The 24,083-nt window shown below is 38.9% G+C and overlaps 2 protein-coding genes and 1 long non-coding RNA gene across 5 annotated transcripts; 1 reads left to right on the forward strand and 2 right to left on the reverse strand.

Annotated features, from left to right (window-relative positions):
• Positions 1–583: 583 nt before the first annotated feature.
• hps5 (HPS5 biogenesis of lysosomal organelles complex 2 subunit 2) lies at positions 584–13,155 on the reverse strand. Of its 3 annotated transcripts, none has more exons than XM_084363509.1 (23): positions 13,027–13,155; positions 10,523–10,652; positions 10,074–10,184; positions 9,852–9,916; positions 9,508–9,700; positions 8,679–8,809; positions 8,100–8,318; positions 7,946–8,017; positions 7,713–7,801; positions 7,367–7,545; positions 6,946–7,104; positions 6,080–6,239; positions 4,653–4,770; positions 4,204–4,341; positions 3,969–4,037; positions 3,280–3,866; positions 2,978–3,098; positions 2,755–2,904; positions 2,539–2,658; positions 2,139–2,252; positions 1,949–2,055; positions 1,489–1,780; positions 584–1,085 (listed from the first exon to the last, which is right to left on the reverse strand). In XM_084363509.1, the coding sequence occupies exons 2-23, from the start codon at positions 10,628–10,630 to the stop codon at positions 1,025–1,027; spliced, it is 3,363 nt and encodes a 1,120-aa protein (XP_084219635.1). In that variant the 5' UTR covers positions 10,631–10,652; positions 13,027–13,155; the 3' UTR covers positions 584–1,024. The 3 variants fall into 3 exon arrangements, with proteins under 3 accessions (XP_084219635.1, XP_084219634.1, XP_084219636.1); XM_084363508.1 differs by having other exon boundaries at positions 12,993–13,155; XM_084363510.1 differs by lacking the exon at positions 13,027–13,155 and adding an exon at positions 12,873–12,977.
• On the forward strand, positions 13,138–15,324 carry LOC311263443. The gene is made up of 3 exons (XR_014623347.1): positions 13,138–13,221; positions 14,773–14,903; positions 15,235–15,324. It is a non-coding gene; the product is annotated as an uncharacterized lncRNA (long non-coding RNA).
• On the reverse strand, positions 14,120–22,296 carry gtf2h1 (general transcription factor IIH, polypeptide 1). Its single transcript, XM_084363512.1, has 15 exons — positions 22,134–22,296; positions 21,483–21,651; positions 21,200–21,392; positions 19,168–19,333; positions 18,947–19,040; positions 18,506–18,655; positions 18,328–18,407; positions 18,068–18,201; positions 17,894–17,981; positions 17,707–17,795; positions 17,051–17,168; positions 15,533–15,623; positions 15,206–15,321; positions 14,948–15,040; positions 14,120–14,863 (listed from the first exon to the last, which is right to left on the reverse strand). The coding sequence occupies exons 2-15, from the start codon at positions 21,634–21,636 to the stop codon at positions 14,777–14,779; spliced, it is 1,653 nt and encodes a 550-aa protein (XP_084219638.1). The 5' UTR covers positions 21,637–21,651; positions 22,134–22,296; the 3' UTR covers positions 14,120–14,776.
• Positions 22,297–24,083: the final 1,787 nt, after the last annotated feature.

Here is a 24,083-nt window from a genome sequence, read left to right on the forward strand (position 1 = left end):
CATCATCTACTGTGGGTGCTGTTGATGTTCGAGAACTGAAATGTAGAAATGTTTTATTCTAAAAAATGTAGCTGTGGATTCTTTTGGGTCAACCTTTATCTCAAAACCTCAACTAATCAACTAAAACTGTCCACATAGCTGGACACTAGGATGGGACTTAATTTTGTTTTGCAGTTGCAATAATGAAGTTAAGAAATAAGGTTGATTTTTTATTCTTTCGGTAAGAAAGAAATTACATTACTGTAAGAGGCAAAGACTGGCTTGTTCTTTTTCTCACAGTTTTCTTACATAGTTTACTACTAATTCTAAAAAAAACGTACATTGTTAGTTTTTAACTTTTGAATTTTGGAGTATTAAAAATAAGATTCCTAAGTTTTACATTTGGTTTTAGATGTTACGTCTAGTATAGACCATTTTATTCATTTTGATAAATGTGTACTGTTACTTTAGTGAAGCAGTGGAGTTGAGGACAGTGTGGAGGCTGGACTTGCTGTGGAGTCACACAGTTCTGACATTGATACATGAGGGAAAAATGCACATTATTCAGGCTTGACTATAAAAAAACAAAAACACATGAAAATAGAAAGTTTTCATATCGACAGCTTTTATTCACATAATATCACCTGGTTAGAACATTTCACAGTTATTATTGACAGCTCATGTTTTGTTGTTTTGATATTTGACAACCTACACATGCAAAAAAGCATTTCACCTGAATTGTTTAAAAAAAGGTAGTGTAGAGATAACCCTGTACACATGTCTGAATATTGATAAAATTGGCAACTTAATGGAATGAAGAGGATAATACTGGTAACATCTGTGCAAAAGAAAAGGAAAGTAACATTTAAAAAGATAATACTGTTTTCGGTGGGAGGAGAAGTACCTTCATTTAAACTGCAAAGCTCTGACATATATTACAGTGCATAAATTAAGTCACAGTTTTATCAGCAGTTACTGGGGAGATTTACATACAGTGTTAGTCATCTAGAAGGGACGCCTCTCCCCACACAGCTGTGATTTTTAGTTAGGCATGTTGAGACCACAGGAAGCGATCGCAGCGCTCGAGCATCGTCTGGATCATCGCTCTGAAACACAAAACAAAAGAAATTGTACTATGATACCTATATCAGCCCTCAGATTTCAAAACACTGGCAGTTTGTTTCAATATCAAGTTATTAAAAAGGGATTTTCAGGCCACTAAGATCACCGTCATGCTCTCCAAGCCACTAAGAAACCTCTAAAACGGTTCTCAGTGTATTCTCTCTCTTCAAGAAGATAATTTAATAAAGTTGATGGATCACATTAGCACTTCTGCCAAAATGTCAACACCTTCAAAAGATAAACAGAATCCCATCATGTCAGAAAACGTCCACATTAGTCAGGAGCCACAAGAATGATTTTGATACAGGATTTTTCAAAACAGCTCGATCACACTACTCTTGTCTGCTTTTAAAGTTTGATAGTTTGGCAATCAGCACCCTGACCCACCTCTGCCTCTTCTCAGTGACTCTCAGCAGCTCACACACCAGTTCGGATTGTGGAGAAAGGACCACCTGCACTCCACACTCCTGCAGGACGGCCATGGCGCGGTCGGGCCCGGCCGTCCGAGCCAGCATCAGGGTCAGACTCTCTGGGCTGATCTTCCCTCCGCAGTCAGCTGAGCCGTTGGACCAGCTGCTCCCATTCACACCAGGGACCTGCTCTGAGTCTCCCACGCTGCTGCACTGCTGAGATAACTGGATCAAGAGCTTCCACTCGTCCAAGGTCTGGGGCTCAACACCTGGAAAATAACAGCGAGCCAGTGCAGACATTATGGTTTTTTGTCCAGTGTGAAGGGGCTTTGATTAACCTCTGACACACCTCACGTTACAAACTCTCCTCTCAGCCCATTAGAGATTATAACTCTGCTACTGTGTGGAAGTGTGAAAGGAAAAGATTTCCATTTTACCTTCAGGTTCCTCCAGCAGACTGATGTCATCCAGCTTACAGATGGTGGCAAACGCTTCCGTACGACACTGCAGCTCACAGCAGAGGTAGAGGTAGCCAATCCAGTACCTGCACACACCCGATACAGAGGGTTATATAGACAAAGGTCACTACCAAGCATCAACAGCAGAAAGAAAGAAAATCCGAAATACCCGTGACTGCGGCAAGTCTCTGCCATCTTCTGCTTGGAGGACAGATCAGCAGGAAGATGAATCAGGAGAGACAGGAGGCGCCCGTATCCCCAACTGTAACAGTGAGAATGCCACCTGCAGCAGGAGTCACACAAATTCACGGTTACAATTATTATAGGGCTGCACATTGCAAACTGATTGCTTGAAAAATGACCGATACCATCATTCGATTATCGATTATCAATATAGTTGATCAACTTCACTTCATTATTTTACCTTGCTGTGGCCTAAAGATGACAAATGAAATGTACCCATGATAGTTGCTCAGTTTACCGCCATCAGGTCTAAATGTGTTTCTTTTTTCAAGTTATTCTTAAAAATTAATTAAAGGAACAGCAATGTTAATATTATGTTACCAGACCTGGGCTGTCCATCGGGGGTCAGGGTATCACAGCGCTGAGGAGCATCATGGGTAAGTGCCAGCTCGAGCCAGTCCTGTCTCAATGATTCTGGTTCCAGAAGGGACTGCAAAAATGACAACCTACAGGGAGAGATGAATCTAAAATTCAGCAACAAGGAGAGTTCACTTTTTTTGTCTTTTTGTATTTATTAAAAATAGATGAAGCACAAGATTTACCTGTGCCCCTCAGTTCTTGATTGGACCAGATTATCCAGGTATGCCAGGAAGTGGCTTTGCTGAGCAATGGTCATTACGTCAGCAGGAGTTATTGTAGGATAGAACTGAGAGAACGATCGTACAGCTGCCTCCCCGTGCTTCTCATACAGCCTAGATAATGACAGTGATCTTACTTACAAGGTTCATCAAGTGTGCTGACAGTGAAAGAAATAAGTGTACTGACCGGTGTAAGTGAGCGAGGAGAGGAGGTGCACTCCAGGGCTGCAGCTCTCTCAGACTGCGCAGTGATCTCAGCAGATCACCTCTCTGAATAACCTCCACCACCTTACTGGACTGAGTGAGATCTACAGAGAACGACAAAAAGCAGATTTTCCAAATCATTAAAGATTAAAATAGAAGGGTACCAGAGATTTAAAAACATTTTTTTATGGTTTTACTGTGTTTTCTTTATTTGTGAAATTTGAAATCTGAAAATAGAATACAGTAAAAAAAAAACAAAAGATAAAACCAGAAGGAGAAGCTGACCTAACATGGCCTCAGTGAAGGAGCTCTGCACCTCCGGCTGCTCCTCATAACACAGCAGACACATTCTCCTCACACGCTCTTTGTCCAGCAGAAAGAAGTAGCGCCGCAGGAAATTTGTGCACCCCACTGCTTGTTCATCCCGCTGGTTTCTGAAGCAGCTCAGCTCTGTGTACAGTGTTGCCAGCTGGGTGAGATTAGCCAGGAGATCTGACGGTACGAGTTTGGGAGACACCACTCGAACTGGCTCTGGAGGGCTCCTTTTTGAAGCGTCGGGCTCCTTCTCAGCCGAGTCACATTGGTCCTCTTTTCGTCCGAGCTCAGGAGACTCCTCTTTTGTCTCATTCTCTGTGATGCTCTCTGTTGGTTCTCCTGATAAGCTGAAAGACTCCTCTTGTTGCTCTGAGCAGGGGTTGAGATAATCTCTCTCCCATCTCTCCTCTCCTGCACCATCCACTTTTGAATCACCTGCAGCAGGTGACCCGTACTCCTCAGGTCCGAGTATTCGCTCCAACACCGGCAGCCACTCCAGCAGAGTTTCTCTCAAGCAGGCTGGATCCAGTAGCACCAAAGGATCTTGGATCTGGGAGCTGAAGTTTGGTAAATATAGTAGATATACATTCAGATTATACTATCAAAACTGGTGAAAAAGATTGTCACATATTCTAAAAAAAATGGTGTGCAGTATTTACATAGCTCGCTCTGTTGCTGCCCGAAGCTCCTGCATGTCGGCCTCTGTGTTCGGCATTTCATCATAAACTCTGTGGCGACAAATTTAATTCAGTGGTTTTAATAGACTTATCAAAAGAAATGTACAAGTTGTTAGCTCAAAATGTGTCTGAAAAGTAAGTGAAGAAATGAGTGTGGACTCATTTCTCTATTCCAGATACATCTGTTCTCAGTAGAAACTGTTTCAAGTCTACTTACTCGTTGTCCATCTCCTCTGAGTATGAAGCTGTGGTGTCGGCCTGTCCGCCCTCTTTGAATTCAGATCGTTGCCGGAGTTCAGAGTTCATCTGGAGGGTGTTGATCTTCTCTGTTGTCTTCTTAACAAAACTCGAAACACTGAAGAAAAGCAAATCAAATGATGACACAACCTGTCTTCGGTGAGATTGCATTTGATGGGTTTACAATCTGACAACCATGGAGGCAAACAGAACTACAAACAGTGAAGGATTTCATATGATGAGTGAGAAATGAGTGTGAAGTGCTTTCAAAAAACTAGATGTGGGTCTTCAGTGGAAAGGGGAAGTAAGCCATGTAAAAGCACAGCTGCGCTTGAATAACATTATATTCGGAGTGAAAGAACAAATGAAAGAAGAACAATCCATTCTGTTCCATTTACACTTCTTTCCTTGATTTATCTGGATGTTCACCTGTCTTTGACGGCCTGCAGGGCGATGCGAGGGGGTTTGGGGCGGAATGAGAGGGGGAGGTGGAACTGCAGGCCTTGCTCAGATCGCTCAGCCTCCGTACGCTCACTGCTCTGTGGGTCTGAACAAAGATGGGGGCAAGAGCCAGAGGAAAAACACAGATGGATGGAGTACTGGACGGGAGTGATGAGAGGCAGAGGACATAATGCAAGCAAATGGAGCAAAGGTGCCAGACACCGCTACAGAGACAACGTAAATTAAATGCTGCACAATGCAAAAGAACCAAATGGTGATATATGTGTGATATAATGGAACAGACAGGAAACTTGATATTAACAGTGTGATTATATTCGCAAAGCACGTCAGTCATCAGACTGCTCATTCAGCTCTCTCACATAAATCCAGTGGTACAGCATAGCAACAGTATTAATTGATTTAATGTATTTTTCAGATCAAATTAGAAACATACAAAAAGGTATCAGAAATGTGTACATATGATCCTTACGACAACGCACATAAAGTAAAAGAGTAAAATTATTATCATGTCATTTGTTTACATTTATAAATCTTTCAGCAGCGGTGATGCTCCAAAATCCAAAATATCTTATTCGGCATTTTTCCTTCATATTTTGTTTTTTATTGTTCAGCTTAATCATATAATGTAATGGTAGATGTAAAACTGAAAATAATTTCACTCTCTTTTCACACTGAAATCAGAGGATGCAGAAAAGGAGTTTGTTCCTGCTTAGAGAGAGAGACAGAGTCAGAAGCAGAGAAAAATAAGGAGTGAAGAAAGAAAGAAAGAAACAACAGAGTGTGTGTGAATAAGAGCTTTATTATTTGTTCTGCTGATGAAGAGTTTATTTTGAGCGAGAGCACATGAAAACATCTTGACCTCTAAATCAGATAATCAGACCTGATTATCATGTCACTCTGCACAACCGGTATTTATAATCTTTCACGTCAGGGAATGGTTCATTGTTTCTTCATTTATATTTATGCCAGAGTGTGCAGATTAAAATAGAAGTAAAGGTAAATAAGTGTGTTTGTTGTTTATTATCATAAATATTACATTGTTAGGTTAAATTAGTTTATATCCAAAAATATCACAATTTCAGGCCTTAAATTATTGCAGCCATTCTTCTTGATGTTACGTCTTAATAAATCAATATATAGATAAAGTAAAGGCAATCATCCCACTGTTCTACTTGACTCCTACTGGTAATTATCATATTACTACTACTGAGATTATTATTATTTCTACTAGTGATTATTGTATTAACATTTGAAGATAACCTTTTTACTAATAAAATCAGAATCAGGCTGTCCTGAAGGGACACAAAAACCCAGAAACACGACTCTGAATAACATTTTTGTATCTTTTAAGTAATTTATATTGATTGCTTATTTTGTGGCTGATGATCTCTTACCTGGTTCCACCTGATCTTCCTCATGCACAAAACTGAACTCTTTGAGCCGCTCCTCCTCTGACATGGACTGATTGATGAGGGAGCCCGTCTCCTCATCTGACTGACTCCCTCTGCGGCTGATCACACGATAGATTCCACAGTCCAGAACGTTGAAGCTCTCCTGGTTAATGATATAACCGATATAAGTCCAGTCATTTGTCACATGTACATACAGATTTACAGAATCCTAGTGCTTCTGTTACAATCAACTCAGATTTAAATGTGTTGAATGGACATTCCTGTTCAATTAAACCGTGATGTGTTTGTTTGATGTGGATTCAGTTCTGCTCCCTGGAGCTTGTGACGAGTCATGAGACAGAAGAAAGTCACAGTGGAGATATTTAACTGGCTAATGTTAGCTGACATGTAAGTTTAATTCTACTGTTGAAACCTGCTAGACCTTAACAAACATCAAACATCATGTTATGCCACAGAGACACTTTGACTAAACGGTTTCCATAGCAATGGGATTCAATGGGTCCCATAGAAAAGTAAATTAAATGGAAGCGGGTTGCTAATAATCCATAGTTTTTACAAGTACATAATTACATTATTAGGTGTCAAAAGTAGATCCAATAGCTAAAATAAACTTGATCTGTGTGACATCGTTAAAGAGATAGTTCAGAGAGTCAGAGACTAAAAAATATCTCAGAGAGAACATTTTCATGTATTTGGTGTAGTCTGAAGTTACGTCAATTAGCAATATAAGGCTATCTTGGCTGTCATAGACATCCATAGATTTGGGGGTTAAAGGGTTTTGTCTGAGGGGAACCCCACAGTCTCAAACTTTGAAAACCCCTTATCTATAGAAAGTTACTTTAACTTACATGTGAGGAGATACTACTTCTTCGGCTGCTGCAGGCCGAGTCCAGAGGTTCTAGTTTATTGATGACTTCCTCCAGCTGGCCAGAGAGCTCCAGGTGTGTACTGGAGCTGAGCTGGGACCTGAGATGTTCAAGGCGGTCGATGGGAATCGATTTCCTGGCCTGAATGAGCAAAGCTTTAGTTTTTTGTTTAAGATACCTGACTTCAAAAATGCTTACTTTACTTTCATCTGTAGTATGTCAATTTCACATTTGGATTTCACCATCAAGACAAAACTAGACTTACATCTGATTCTTTATGTGCTGTGTTAAGAGGAAATACTGAGACAGTCATATGAACAACTCAGCCCAGATAAGAGTGGAATCTAGGTTACACAGTACACAGAGACGAGGCCAGTTAGCATGGCAGTGGCAGCCATCTTACCCTGCCGGTGGTGATTGTGTGCTGGAACATACAGCAGACAACAGCAGCTAGAGGCCAGGACTCCCGCCGCAGCAGACGCTCGACACAACGCTCGGCAGATAACAGGGAGAGGTGAGACAGACGTCCGCTGCCATGGAGACAGAAGAGCTCGCTGCGGTAGACTACGATATCAACCAAGTCTAATAAATGAGAAAACAAGTTTAAATCAATTTACAGTCCACCAAATAGAAACAAAATGTCTGGTGGATCAACATATTTAGCTTGTGTGCGTTTATTGATAATAAAAAATGTCATAACTACTTGAAAGGATCTCTCGTGGTACTTTGGGAGAAAGCAACAAACACACCTTTGACTTCAGTCCAAAGGAGGACTTGTCCATTCTGAGGTGTGAAGATATAAACAGCTGAATCAGTCCAGGTCAGCAAGTTTTGGTCTCTACACAAATTAATAAAGTATACAGTTAGTCTGATGTAAATAACATATTTGTCTTGTATTCAACAGTGTGCATATGATTAAAAAATAGTGATCGACGAGCCTAACCACTCTGATAATAAAACATATTATCATAACCAGCATTACCCCAAATAAAGCAGTTTGGGGAAGGCGATTGACTGGGAGCTCTTCTGCGCTGGATTGTAATGTGGCTCATTTCTGCAGGTATACAGGAACAAAAAGGCAAATTAGGAGTTTGTTCTTTTAGAGAAGAAAATTTAAAAACAGGAATAACCAGTACCTGTATGTGATGAGAGGTAGAGGAGGACAGGCCAGCAGCTGTTTGAACTGATGGGTGCTCAGAACCTCGCCATTAAAACTGGCCTCCCATACTCGGGAACCCGGCCGGGCACAGTACAGCAGGGGGGGCTGACCAACTAATAATCCCCTGTTCTGGGGAAAAAAACAAGCTCCATACTCCCCATCACGCTCCTTATTTCCAACACGCCAGAACTTCTCCCTAAAAGCAGAAGAATTAATTGCCGCTAAATAATCCACATGAAGAACATTTTGACAAGCTGTTTTGGGAACTCAATATAATTACCCCTTACCTAAAGTACCTTAGATTCTGTTGCATTGCTGTTTTAAAGAAAATTATGATATAAAGTTACTTTGATTAGCTTTTCTATACCTGCCACGAAAATATAAAAATCACTACAATACAAACAAAGTACCAAGAGAAAACCTGAATAAATCACCACAAAACTGATATGTACACAATATGGATTCACCATCTTGCTACTGGACATTTAAGTAGGGACTATATTTTCAATATGATAGTCTCTCTCCCTTTCACAGATGCAGCCTTACTGGTACTCACCTCTCTGTGTCACACAGGTAGCAGCGGCTCAGGGAAGACACCAACAGGCGGCCATCTTGATACCCGAGCTGAACCACTCTTGAGTCCACAGTGGTGACGGTCTGAACAGGAAAGATAACAAATGCTGACCCCTAGAGACAAAGACACAATATCAAATAGTCACTTAAGATAGATATGAAGAAATTGTGAAAGAAAAAAACAAAAAAAAGGAGGGACAGTGATTCATTTTACTCTACTGTAAATGAAAACAGCTAAGAACAAAGAAAATATAGAATCTAACATAATTTAGCATACTGGTGGTGATTTTGCACATTTTATCCTATTTATTACAATCTATTTATAATTTGCTGTAAAAAAGTTATTTTGTAGATCAAATTTCTGTTTGAGATGAAAATAAACTCTAATCAGACACAAACAAGCAAATGACATACCAACATTTGGGCTTGTTGTTATTTGCTATTTTTTTTAATTTTGCCCTTGCAGCTCAGAGATATTAGGTTGTTGCACACAATGAATGTTTGATATCGAACCACCAATTTCCAATTTATATTCAAGTCTGGGGACTTAGATGAACTTCTTCGTATAATTTGCCAAGTAAGAGTCAATCATTTTTATTTTTAGATCCTTAGTCAGCTGCTTGAAGGTTGCTATGATCGTCACCTGGCTTGAATTAAGGCCTGCCGATTTGATTAAATTCTGAGACCTTACATGACTGCTACTTTATCAACTAGTAAGTTCCTAAACTCTTAAAGCCACATTTACTTTCTATATCTTATTACATTATCATTGAGGAAACAAACAATTTTCAATATTAATCAGCAGTCACTACCTTGCCCAGCTTGGAGGATCCTGCACGGAGACAGGTCACCTTGCCTCCTGAGTCTCCGACAAAAACTCTGAGAGTGCTGGTGTCCCAGCAGAGTGCAGTGATGGCCTGACCTCGGTGCTCCCAGGACAAACTGACCCTCTCTGGACGACCCCGCCGCTCCAGCTGCAGCTCCCACACCACCACCAGACCCTGACTGGAGCAGAAACAAACACTTTGAACAATACAGGCAACACATCCAAACACAAAGAAACACAAAGGACAGTCGCACCAGATAACTAGAGGTGACTTTAGACTGAGGGTAGATGAGCATGAGACATATCTTTGCCTGAGGGAGAGCTGCTAACCTTGTTGCAACGGCGATAAAGTCTTCATCATGAGGGCAACATGCCACCTGAGTGATAGATCCCTCCTGAAAAAGAGTGCACCACAGATAAGGAGTTAACAAGAAATTGAGAGAAATCAACACATACGAACACTGTGTTCTTTATTATGTGCAGCTTTATCAGTTATTAGCGGAACAATAGTCAGCTCTGCACTTCTGCATGAGGTACTCATTAACATATTACCTTGTGAGTGAGGATGAGCCTTTGTTTCCATCCCTCCCTCTGAATCAGGTGCAACCCTCCTGCTGATGTCCCTAATGCGAGCCACTTCCTTGACACGGCCAAACAGGTACACTGTAACACAACAGGGTCACATTTATAAACAGATTACTCATCCTATTAATTTAGATACATCGTTAGATAAATGAACTATGGATGTGGTTTTCATCGAAAGTGTTACCCCCACTTCTCCTAAGAATCCAACTTTTTAATCGGCAAGACATTTTTTGCAAGTCCAGTGCAGCTGTTGGGTTTTGAATCTATGTTTGGTGACTATAAATACCTATAACTGTTTAAAGTAACTGTAATTCACTAACTGTTTACTCTGTAGTACTTTAAAGACATTAAATTACAAGGTACTATAAATCATCGATGTGTGATTTTCTCGTAAGGCATGTGATGGTGTAACCTACCTTCAGCCTTCCCGAGTCCAATCGGAGAGCAGACAGGAGCGGATCAAGGCAGTCAAACTCTGCCAGTACATGACTGTGGTTCTCTGGAACAACTGGTACTAGAGGCATCTTCACCGGTGATCCTCTACATCTGTGAGAGAATGAAACAAGGGAGTCACTACTCTGCTTCCTCACATACCACGGCCATCAGCTGTGTGGCGTCTGACTTTTAATAGTGTACCAACGCTCTTAAATTGACCAGTCGTGACTCCAATTTTCACTGACTCCAGCCCGGTAAAACATCCTCATCAGCCTCATGGACATTTAATATGCTAAACAAAACTACACTTGAAGGGATATTTTGTAATTCCAGTAATCCCTACCATGAGGAAGACACTACTGTCACTTAATGAAGATGAAACATCTTGTAAATAGTTGGATGTTCACTTGCATACATAATTCTGTTTTAGGCTGAGGCTTATGGGGGTAAAAACACGTTATCATGTTAAGAAGTGTAAGTGTTGTTCAAATATTTCTTGTCCTGGAGTTGTCAGTTAATATTGCCAGAAAGGACCAGAGGACACAATTCATCTCAAAAAGAAGCACAACACACACTCGAATTGACTTATTGTGGTTTTAAATCAACTTATGAGGAAGCAGAAGCAAAACTAAAGCTGCAGCTCATGAGAGTTATCAGTTACTGTTGGCAAAAAATCAGCGTGCAAGCTCCAAAAGTGTGTTTAAACAAAATGAGAGAACATAACTGCTCCTGAGCATTGAGTAGCTGACATAGGAATCTCAAAAGAAGGTGAGGAGTGGCATTCAACTCTGACCTCTGTATTTGTTAGCACTTTAGTGCTACAGGAATGTAAAGTGGTAGAGGCTAGATTCAGATCCCTCGCTTAAAAGTCAAAGTAGCAACAATATACAAAATACTTCAAGTTGTTGGAAGTCCCGTAATGATAAAGTTTTAATGGCCATCTTACTTCAACTATCAAAAGGTACAGAAAAAAGACCACTTGAGCGTAACACAATTTTATTTTACCTACAAAAGACCATTATTACTGCTGCATCAACAAAGTGGGGCTAATTTTAATGTTTTTTTAAATTTTATTTTTAAAGTTCATTTTGTGTGTGTGTGTGTTTCTGCAAGAGTAAAAGTATGCAGTGATGTAATGTACCCAAGTACATCTACTTTAGTACTGTACTTAAGAATAATTTTGAAGTACTTTTCATTTTCTGCTACTTCATACTTCAATTCCACTATGTTTAGGAGACAAATATTGCACTCACTACATTTATGTGAAAACTTTAATTACTAGTTACTTTGCAGATTGAATGCTGCTGCTTTTTTTTTTTTTTTTTTTAGAAAAATTATGGTCCAGTAATCAGTCAACTCACAGTATACAGCAGGATACATTAACTGGCAGCCAGTGGGCCAAATAAGATCCTTTAACAACTTCATTCTGGCCCCTTGATCATTTTGTCAGTCAGCTAATCAACCCATTAATTGGTTATGTCTGTTGCTAAGCACAAAATTACTCTTATTTACATTTTAAAAGTTATATATATTTGAAACTAATGTGCAAAGCGGACAAAAAACTAGTCCCTTTGTACTGTGGCCCTTGGTTTAGGCCTGGTATACAGGATATGCATAACCTACATGTAAATATATGTATAATTTACTTTCACTTGTACGTTTTTTTATATTTAAGTACATTTAATATCTTAACACTTTCACTGAGGCTCTGTTTGAATGTTTGACTTTCACTTTAACCAAAGAAATCGTGTGACGTGATATCTTTACTTTTACTCAAGTATGACTCTTGGGCACTTGACACAACACTGCAAGTATGAAGTGCCATGAAGTGGAAATACCCAAGGAAAGTACCTCAAACACCGTGTGGCTGTTTACAGTGCAGTCAGCTAGCCACTTGAGTAAATGTGCTAGCTAAGATGGGACGTTGACACAGATGTTCTAATTAACCGTTAAGTCACCAGAACGTTCCAACGTTAACATCAATGACCCTCGACAGACCTTTACATTTCAAGCTTTCGTGCCGAGTCGTTCCAGGTTAATGTCAACTAACTACTGCGACTCGGTCAACTGGATAACTGGACGGCTCTCTTCGGTTTAAGTTTTTGTTGAATACACACAGTAAAGGGAGAATAATGATAAACAACTAAATTTAAAGGGGCGAGTCGATCGGTCGACCATGGCAGCCTGCATCACGAGACCCGTCTGCTGACACTGATGCTAACGTTTCTATCACAACTAATGCAACCCCGAAAACTTTAATAAACACATATGAGCACAACGCGACTTTGTTAAAAATGTATGACAGGTCATTAAAATTAAGATTTAGCTTACAGACTCTGTTCAGTGTGCCAGCTCGCCTCCAGTGTTTATATATTTACAAGCTAGCACGCATGCTAGCTAGCTGAGACAGTGATGTTGTCATCCACTCGCCGTGTCGTCAGTTAAACTCACCAAATGGTCGGAGTGACTGTTGATGAATCCTCACCTAACTGCTGTCTTACATCGCTGGGTTCACTCGCTTTCTGAGGAGAAAGTTAGCGGTCAGTGTCGCCTCACTCTGACGGCAGCCTGCCGACCTGTCACAGCTTCTATCAGCTGATGTGACTGCACTTCCTGAACGCAGCGCGACGGCTTCCCCACCAGCCCTGATGGTGGATGCTGCTGGACGTCCCAACAAAATGTGAAACCATCTCCTAATTATACAAAGCAGCTACACAGTGACGGAATGTAACTAAGTACATCTACCTAAGCACAATATTAAGTTACTTTACTTCACATGAGTATCTTCTGCTTTATACTTCCACTCCAACACAATATTGTACTTTTACTCCACTTAATTTGTTTGAAAATTTTAGTTACTTTGCAAGTTGTATGCTGCATTAGAGCCAATTTTAATTATTTTATTGGCAATCCGATTAAAAAAAACAACAGATCTGATTCAATAATTGGTTGACCCATAGTAAATAAACATACATGTAGGCCTAAATACATGTATAATTTACTTTTACTTGAGCTTTTGATGATTAAAGATGCACTATGTAATTTTGGGGAAGCTATTTTAACCAGAAGAGAAATATCCTCTGATATAAAGAATAGCATTTTGCAAATATCAACATAAGTTTTTGATATACCTTATGACCATTGATTTATGTTTGTATTTGTAAACATTAGAGCAAAACAGGCTTGTATTTTGAGTTATGGTAGGATGAGAACAAAAAGAGCACATTTAAGCATAAACTGTATATTTATGTGCCCAAAATTGTTCCTTAAGTACATTTAATATCAAATACTTTCAGACTTCTACTCAAGTGCTAGTCGCATGGGTAACTTTCACTTTTGCCATAGTAATATTTTAACACAGTGTCTTTACTTTTACTCAAGTATGACTTTTGAGTATCTTTTACAACACTGATTGCATATTTAGAAAGGTGACAACATGTAGCTACAGCTCTAGATGCTGTAGTTTATTAGGGAAAAACCAGTGGGAAAAACAAAGTTGTAAAACCTGAGATGAATACGCATATAAACAGAAACAAAAGCAGTGCTTAATGAAATACTACAGTTTCAACAGACAGTGGCATGATCAAAAGCTTTACGCCTCACTTTAATTCAGAGTTACATTTTTGTCTTCAGTGCAGAGGGTGCAGACATTACAAACCAGTGACAGTGTGATTGTAGTCACACACACTAGTGCACTCGAGTGTGAAATGTCTTTACAGTATTGCTATATTCACTTCGCCTTTCGCTTTAGATTTTCCGGGAACTTTGTTCCACAAATCTACCGAGTGCTCAGAGGGGCTTCCTTGTTATGTCCAAGCTGTCTTTCTCTGCTCTGTGCACTGATGAAGCACATGGTTGCAGCCCTCCGCTTGCATCTCACACCTCAGCCTGTTGTCCTGAGCGTCTTTCTGATTTTCCATCTTGAAATTTGGTCATGTTACACTTTTTTTTTTTTAAAAGTCCCATTTAACCATTATCGGCACCAATCTCTCAGCCATTGAGAAAACACAAACAAAAGAGAAATAAACTAATTACAGTTATTTGTGACTGAGATGCAGTTAGTCTCTGTTTAACAGTTGTAGCAGCGTCCACCTATATCCTCATTAAGCCCCTGTGAACCACGTCCCATCAGGATCTGTGGTCTCTTCACAGCAGTCTGGAGAACCTTCACAGGCCATTTATGTCCATATACTTTAATGTCTTCCTTGTTCTCTCTTTGTCAAACGATTAGACCCTCAGGTTTTCCTCAACATGCGCCGGGTTTGCCAGACGTGGAACTTGCTATAGGCCGTCTGCAACATCTCCTCCAAATGCCCTGTGAGCTGTGGGAACGTCAAAGAGTTTTAATGCAATCGCCCTCAGGTATAAGCCATTACTGTGTCATTCTTAACAGCCTCAAGACTTACATTTGTACTCAAGTACTGACGCTGAATCTTCTCCTGAAAAGGACAAAGCTTGGTCATCTGAAATCTCTCGAGGTTTGACTTCATTTTCATCACCTGTGTGAAAATACACAAGGAAAATTGGAAATATTTTTTTAAAACACAGAAAAGCTGATCATTGATTTGTATGCACTATTTGACACATATTAGAATTGTCAAAGGACAGTGTAACTGACTGTGACAAAAATAATTTGACCTTTCAGTACAAGGAGTATTAGTCACCTTTTCCTCCAAAAATGGTGTGTTTACAGGAAAACAGGACCAGAAGTGTCTCAACAACTCTCCTGCAGCTGCATAAAGATGCTTCAACTCTCCTTGAACCTCAGTGGGAACCATCTCTGGAGAAAAACAAAGATTGGGGAGAAATGACAAAATGAATTATTGCAAGTTTAAATATTCTGCATTTAAACATTTTCAGTAAATGACCAAGAAATCTTAAAACTAAGAGATTTTGGCTATTTTTACAGAAATAATTCTCTCCTCTATCTGCTCGGAAGACCTAGACAGCAGTAATATTATAGTTTTTTAGTAATTGTACACCTAACTTACGATTTATGGCTTGCTGTGTTCCTGTCATCATGAGGACGCCACCTGGAGAAAGTGCTGTAATGGCAGAACTAGCCGCTGTGCTGGACAACACCTGCAGAGAGTAAGAGTACTCCATCAGTTTGAAGGGAACATTCATTCATTCATTAAACAAGTTATGTTCTGCTGGCTTTTCAGGAAACTGAAAATGACTTCTTAAGTCACTTAAGTCAAAACTGGGTGTACATAACCTTAAATCACATTTTAAGCCCAGGGAGATTTGATTCTTCGCTATAATTGCCAGCAGATCCCACTTCATCAAAATGAAAATCTTCTGGCCAAAGAACAAATGAAATCAAGTACTGACTTATTGTGTGTTATTTCTACGCTGACACACATGGGTACAGTCAAGCATTTCATTGCCATTTACACTGTAAAAGGTTCTTTCAAAATTAGGTCTGGAGGTTACATATAATGAGTAAACTAGTACCCATAAATAAACATTATTAAACTTTATGATGACTATGACTTTGAATACTGCCGTCATTATGTGGCATATTATATCTTTATAGCTCTGGAGCTTGTTTATGTTTACCCATGAACAAGCTCCGTTTGCCTTATTAAATGCACTTATGTAAAACAGTCACAGTTTGGTTAGGTTTAGGCACCAAAACTACTTAGGTTCAGGAAAAGACCATGGTTTTGGTTAAAAAAGGACATTAATTACATAATTATGTAAGGTTGATTAAGTACATACACAAGTACCAGTAAGCAAAGGATGAGCATGGTTTAAAGAGTGAAAAAGTCCACGTATACAGGAGGTCGGGGTGGATGGATGGTCAAACACAACACTTTTATATAGGAGACCAGGGATTGTTTCCCGTGTGAATCAAGTTGTTTTTAACCCAAACCATTATTTCTTTGTTTCCCGCCATTCTTAAATATCCTACGATTATCACAGGAAACATGAATATCGATCTATTGAGTGTTAAACCAATCGCATTGTAATCTTTTGCATATAAATAAGGTAGAGTTAGTTCTGACCCTGAACATGGCCACAACCACAGCTCTAGTGGGGGTACCAACTAGATAGATAGTGGCCTCACCTGTATACACAATGTCACAGACACAACTCAAGTCTGCACTCAAGGGTTATGAAGAGGCAGGCAGCCCTAGAGGTGTGACAACAAAGAACAAGCTTCCTGATCTCAACCTGAGAATATGTTGTCAGTGGACGCCTGAGCTGCAGAGATAATTATTAATCTTTTTCAAAGGTCAATGATTGTTTAATCACAACAAAGCTGTGTGTTATGTTTGTCACCCTTTATTTCTATTTACATCCTGTTTTTATATCTATTGCCTTTCAAACATCTTATTGCTTTACCTTTTATGGCTTTCCCATCTTTATATCTTCTCTTTACTTATTGACTATGTTCTGTAGTGGCTCCTCTCAACCAAAGAATTCCACTCGTACAACTGGATTAACAATAAAAATCTCAAATATTATGTCCAGTTACAGAAGCATAGTGTGCATGATCTAACCTGAGTGAGGTTGGGTTTGTAATTGACCATCTCATGCTGGATGTAGTTGACAGAGTTGATGATATCCTGGCTTGTCGTATAGTGCTGGGACTGAAGTGGCACAGGACCATGAGCATACCTTATAAACAAAGACAGGGATTGAGAAATATATTAGAACATGTAACCATAAATTCAACCAAGAATTGAAATAAATATTTCATTACTGGACAAGTTTTTAACTTTCAAAAGTAAAAGTGGGGGCTGCAAACTGGAAGAGCATCCTTTGTCCTCCACCTGAGATTTCATACATTGACTTTATGTGACATTCAGGTGTTGGGTAATGACGACTGGCAGGAATTTACACACGGTGACAGCAATGAATCTGTAAATTAAAATACAATAATCTATTTCGAAACAGTACTCTGTCCAGAGGAAGTGAGACTCACCCACAACAGATGAGCTTCTTCCCTAATTCTGCACAGTTGATTTCTGTCTATGGAAGCCTAAAACTGTTGAAGTGCTATTGTCTGTACTAGAGCGGACACAATATCATCTGATTATGTCATTTCTGGTCAGTTGATGGATGCGTTTCAATAATCACTGCCATCTGGGGTTAAGAATAGGTTAAATTACCCAGTAAGGAACAAAGAAAAATAAATAAAATGGACACACTGTACCTGTCAGACTTCTTGAGGTTTAACGCAACAGTTTTTAGTCTGTTTTCCCTTTGCAGATCTTCATACTCAATGGCTTCTTGTAATCTAACCTATGAGAGTTTACCCAGAGAAAAAAAAGATTCAGTCTGTTACAGAAGAACAAACATATTTTGGAAAAAACTCTGTTAAAACTACAGAGCCATTATACCTTCTTTACAGGAGGCTGGAAGAAGTCAGAATCCCTCGAGTTTCCGTCTGTGCTGCTCGTCTCACTGGCTTGGTCAGTTGGTGTTTCACTTTAGAATATGATACAGTTGGCAAAACATTTAAGACAATAATAACTTTAAAAAAAAAAAAAAAAAAAAAAAGGACTTCTCATTACCCTTTGCGGGAGCCTGCTGCCAGCACCATGGCACTGTGATGGTTGAACCGCTTTATGATGGCAGCATTGCTGCTCTCCTTCACCGTCCTGTTTGCATTAGAAGTTGAGGGTGTTGTTGTGCTGGCTCCATAACCCTGTGTCACAGATAATACCAAGTCTTGAGGTCGAAGGACGGAGAGGAAAAAGAAATCTATACAAGAAAATGATTTTTGAGTCGTATGATGTGGCTGTGATAGGCCCATCATCTCATTAAGTCTCACCTCATCTAATGTTTTGTCCTCCAACGACAGGAGGTCGACCAACGGATTCTTCACTCCTTGAACCACCATAGACTTTAACCCTGCATGAGACAGATTTAAAACCTTTACATATGAAAACAGATTTGTGGCTTATTAGGTTTTTATTAGGTTAGGTTCTTAATTTCTAGAAAATACCTACCCTTTTCATCCTGCTTTGCACACTCTGAGAAGATATCCTGTGTTCCTGTGTTGATACGGTCTCTGTGAAAATAATGCGACTGGAAAAAGCGGGTCCAGAACTCCTTCTCCGTCAGGTTATGAGGCACATTTTCGCCATACTTCTGCTTCACTGCAAGCACAACACAAGTTGATATGACTGTATTTAGTCCAATCTTTTATGTAATAAATGAGGAAAACCATTTAATATCATTCACTGAGGAGAACAGAATGCACTACAATGTCTAGTTAAAGACATGCCAGCTGATTTTACAAATCAATTATTCTTCTCTGGCTGACAGGGTGTTAATCAGTAACATCACTGTTGTTGTCTTTAGTTGTGATGAAAATCTGAGCTTGCAGCAGCCTTTTTCTGCTCTGTTATTTCTGCTGCAAACTTCAAAGTTGAGATGTGATCTTTTACCTGCAGGGTATGTTCTGAAGATGGATTCAATAATGTCAGCTGTCAGATTATATCTCAAGCCATTGCAGCCATCTGTCTGAGGTCTAATGTCTGCCTGTGAAGCACAAAATTAAGGTCTGTCAAATTTCAAGTGTGTTGTTGATGATGGAGTTGTCAATGTTTAAATCAATAATTATGTTTTGAGAAAATGTAAGCTCTAATTGCGCCAGGCTCGTACTCACCAGAAAGGCTCCAGATATACCGACTTCCTGTTTGTTGTTGATTGGCGTGGGGTCTGAGTTGTTTATGTCTCCTAACCGGTTGGCCCAGAACTCGTCAGCACTGATCACTTGGCTCACCACGAGATCCTTATACAACTGGAAAAGCACCGGATCTTCTTGTAGCATCCTACAGCAGAAAATAAAACAAAGATATTTTAAGAATGAAATTGTTAATGGATTAATCTATTAAGTTCAGAGAACTGTATCGATTTACTGTGAAGCATCTTTTAAGAACAGGAAAAGATGTTATTAAAATATATGCTGATATTACATAAAAAATAAACTTCAGACAACTATAATAAAATCAAAGTCACATTAATATACACTCAGTTGCCAGTTATTAGGTTCCACCTAACTTAAACGTATGCAGTCTACAACAGTGCTGCACTAAACCCTCCCTTCATGAATGTTTAGTTTTTGTTGAAACTACTTTTGAGAAGTATTGATTTAACTGTATGGTCTTTCTGAAAGCTGCATTTCTGAATTGTACTTTTTCCACATCATTTATTAATGAGGCTAGACTAAATATTAGAACATATCCCAGAACAACACAAACTACAGCCTCCAAAATGGCCTAAAAGTTTAATCAACACCTGTGTCAAAGAGTTTGGAGTAAGTGAATCTTGAGTTGAGACTATTTCACACATAATGTTCCCAAAGTCAACAGTGAACTCAATGCTCAACACAAACTGATCATTTACTTTCTGACATCCCTACACTGTTAAGGGCTCGGAGCCCCAATTTTTTACTTGATGTAAAATATGTATATACATTTGATATGTAGATAAAAATGTATCCCAGTTTTAAAACAAAATAATTTGATGTTACTCAAACAGGAGTACATGGTTTTGTTGTTGATGGTTTCAGTGGACTAGTGCATTGAACATACTACTGAAAAGTGAATGTGGCACTGACTGAAAGTTAACAACAACTGAACATGCCACCCAGTGCAACAGCAAGGTTCATTGGTGCGTTTTTAAGTATTTGGAAATCTATGGAGACCTATGGCTGAAAGAAATATGCTCTATTAGGCTTGGGTAACACATAGCGATGTCCAAAATATTGATACATATCCAATTTTGAATATTTGAAACAATTTTAATTAGCATTTTTTAGGGATATGCACGATATGGATTTTTTTCGGCCGATACGATAACCGATAATTACCTGACTCTCATGGCTAATATCAATAAACTAACCGATAACAGAAACCAACATTTTTATGTTTTTTTAAAGCACACCTGAGTGCAAGAAAGGCTAAGATGTAGTGAGCAACTATGGTTATATTCCATAGCTGTGCTAAGATTTTAAGGTTCAACTTGAAGACTTTTTCCCTCATGTTATGTTCTGGTAAAAAAAAAACGTTCACACCAGTGATGATGTGTGCACAGGGGCAGCAGTTTGATGTTATGAGTGCGACATCAGCGCGTTTGTTCTTCTGTGTTTATTGGTTGCTCACAAAACAACTTTAAAGGTGCGTACCACCACCTACTGTGTGTAGATGCTGCACTTGTTAATTCAACAAAAGCAATTTGGCTTTGTATCATCGGCTAGCTCTGACGATAACCAATAATGTAAATTTTCCATTATTGGGCTGATAATTTATCTGTCCGATATATATTGTGCATACCTATAATTTTTTGCAGTATGATACACCAGTGCCAGCTGTTTTTTTCCCCCTCTCCTCTCCAACAGCAGGTTGACACACTCACCGCTATAGTGTCTGAAAAAGCCCCACCTCCTCCAGAAGTAAATTGACTGAAATGCTATTGTTCTTAACAAACAGTATATTTGGCTTGTTATATTTATTTTTAATGTAAAAAAAAATGTCCTCATGGGATAGATAATCAATATTTTTCAAGCTACTGCATCAAAGTTAGATTTTCCAGTACTGTGACAACACTACTTACACAAACAATACTTGTTAAAAGGATAAATTCATTGTTGGTTTTTGTCTTCAGGTACAATTTGTAGACGAACAGCACAATCTCACCTGTTTTTCTCCTCCAGTTCCTTGTTGGCTTTCTTCTTGAACTTGGGAAGCAGCTGCTGCAGCAGTTCTTTGGCAGCATCTCTGTCTTTGAGTGCGCTGCTCTCATTGGAAAAGTGGAATGTGGTACTCTCACCAGTATGAAGGATCAGCTGGAGCTGAATTTTAGCTTTACCATCTGGGCTGATCTTCTGACCTGTACAGAAAACAAATGGAGAACAGCTCCAGAACACCACCAACACAACATTATTTTTGCACTACTTGTAATTTGATGTTATGGACTCACAGCGAATATCTGCATACAAGTGGCTGATTGTGAAGCGGTCTTTGCCCTCAGGACCCCAGGCTATACGTTCAGCCATCAGATAAAGGGTGCCATCCTGCTTCCTCTGGCGAACCTTTTTGACCACCAGCAACACCTCCTCTGATAGTGATGCCATGGCTCAAAACAATAACTGAGAAGAAAACATAAAAAACTAGCACTGATAATCATTAATAATCATGCACAGTATTGTGTAGTATTGATACAAGCTAAGATTAAATAAGAAAAAAGAGCACTTGAAATACACGTATTAAACATATGTTAAACAATGTGACTAAAGTACTTAGTCGTTACTTTGAGCTGCAGTTACAGAATTAATATAAGTGACATTAACGGAAGCAGGAGTAAAGCGAGTGCACACACTGAGACATTAAGCACTTTGTATGAGATACAAGCACGAACTATTTCAGCTGCGAGCACAACAACGTCATGAATAAATGTTACGTTTCCTACAACACCTTCTCTGCTAGGTAATGTGACCTTAACACAAGTGAGCCACTGTTGGGTTGACGTTTTTATCATATCAACTTAGCTAACCAGCGTTACGTTAGCTAACGTTAACAGTCAAGAAGAGAGAAAAGCCTGGGGGAGAAGTCGGCAATAAACTTATTTTACCTCAAAATAAATCGATACCGCAACGAATACGTCGCTTTCCTTCAACACATCATCTGAAACTGATGCAGCTTCAATATAAATATTACAGAATGAGTTATTTTAAACAGATATTTGACTATTCTAACAGTGAGCGTCCTGACTTCAGCGCTGACATGACTGCCAAGCCGTGTGTGACCCTCAAAATGTTCCGACTGGATAATGCGATAAAGAATCAGTTCCACTCAGAGCCTGCTGAACAATATAAGATAATTCGGTTAATTTAATACAAACATCGATTTTAATAATAAATAGATACATAGCATTTAAAATCAATACTTAATTTAATTTAGTGATTTTTAATAAATCATTGTTTTTTTTGTTTTTTTTTAATTGACTTTGCGTTTAAATGGGTGGGTGATAACAGAAAAAAAGTTTGGGAGAGTTTATACAATGTAAAAAGTTGCAAGTGATTCCTATGATGTTACAGAGTCAGGTCACAAAACTGAGTGGTCGAGCTGTATTGTGCTGCCATGAGCTCGCCCTTTTATGGAGGACTAAAACTGCCGTAATAATAATAATAATTGTTATTATTATTAATAATAATAATAAAACATATCTCTGCTTTAATTTGAATCGGTATTTATTTACCTGTGTATTCATTAAACTATGAATTCACTTTTTATTATACTGTTAATAATAATTTATTTCTGGTGCATTTAATGGCATATTAATTTATCTATTGAGCAATTTATATATTTCTTTAATTATTTCTAGTTTTGGCACTTTTCAGTCCTCCACAGTCGGGTCTTATTTCCAATAATTTCTTTGCTCCCTTTATTTGGTTTTACAGACACTAAAATCTAAATATCAGGCTTACTGATTTTTTTTCTGTAGAGAATTCTCACACAGCCAAAGACCATGCTCTTTTTCAAACAGGATATGTTGCTACACCCTCAGCTACACCCTCAGCCACTGATGCCAAAGAGGCTTATCTGTTTTTCATAACAACTGATATATGATATCATGATTTTCTGTCCATATTTTTGACCCAGTTTGAATCTACAATACTGGATCAGGGCTTCGTTACCAACAAGTCAAAGTGGACAAATACTCCAAGGCTGCAGACCCCCAGAAGCCCAGGTTGTCAGATGGTTTATGGAGATGAAATTAATTGTAAACGTTGGGCAGTTTGTACCAATTAATGAATTATTTATTATCTGATCTTCTGGCCCTGTCCTTTGGAGGGGCCATTTGACAAAATCTAGCTGTATCTTGTTTGTTTTGATTTATTTAGGCTCACATGGTGCATGTTCCTACATAAAGTTGGTCCTTTTCAAATTAATTGGAGCACAATGGCATTCCCATTCTCTTTTAAATTACAAATAATGGTGTTCTGCCTCTGGGCAAATTAATAAGTTTTTACTGAAATGAAGAGATTCTCCTCACTATCAACAATGCATAATGTAAACACATGCAGACAAATTACACAAAAATAGCCATGAAAAATAGAGTTTTATTAAGATTTGCAGAAGATTAACACATCAGACGCTGGATAATGATAGTTTCAAGATTCCTTACACTTTTTTATTCATACATTTTAATTAGATCATTTCTGTTGATGGTGCTGTTATGAATAGTAACCAACAATCATTTAAAAATCAAATCTACGTTTAAGCCTTTACCACAAATATAATCCCTTTTCTCCCGGGCCAAAAGTCAGTGAAATTATCGCTACAATGTCATGTATACCCAAGCCATTGTGTCTTACATCTCTTAAATCATTGACGTTAAAATGAAGAGAAAACACCCTCTAAGAAAACACCACATGATATAATTGGGATAAAGGAAAACCCTCTTCAAAGCTTAAAGAGACCACGACACAAATATTTGCTGTGGACCTGCCTCCCCGACAACAAATTAGAAAGTGATGACAAGTGCAAAGAGGTGAAGGACATTTTAGATGACAAGCTC

Source organism: Pagrus pagrus, assembly GCF_965226575.1.
Source record: "Pagrus pagrus genome assembly, chromosome: 10".
In the NCBI taxonomy this organism is placed as follows: domain Eukaryota; kingdom Metazoa; phylum Chordata; class Actinopteri; order Spariformes; family Sparidae; genus Pagrus; species Pagrus pagrus.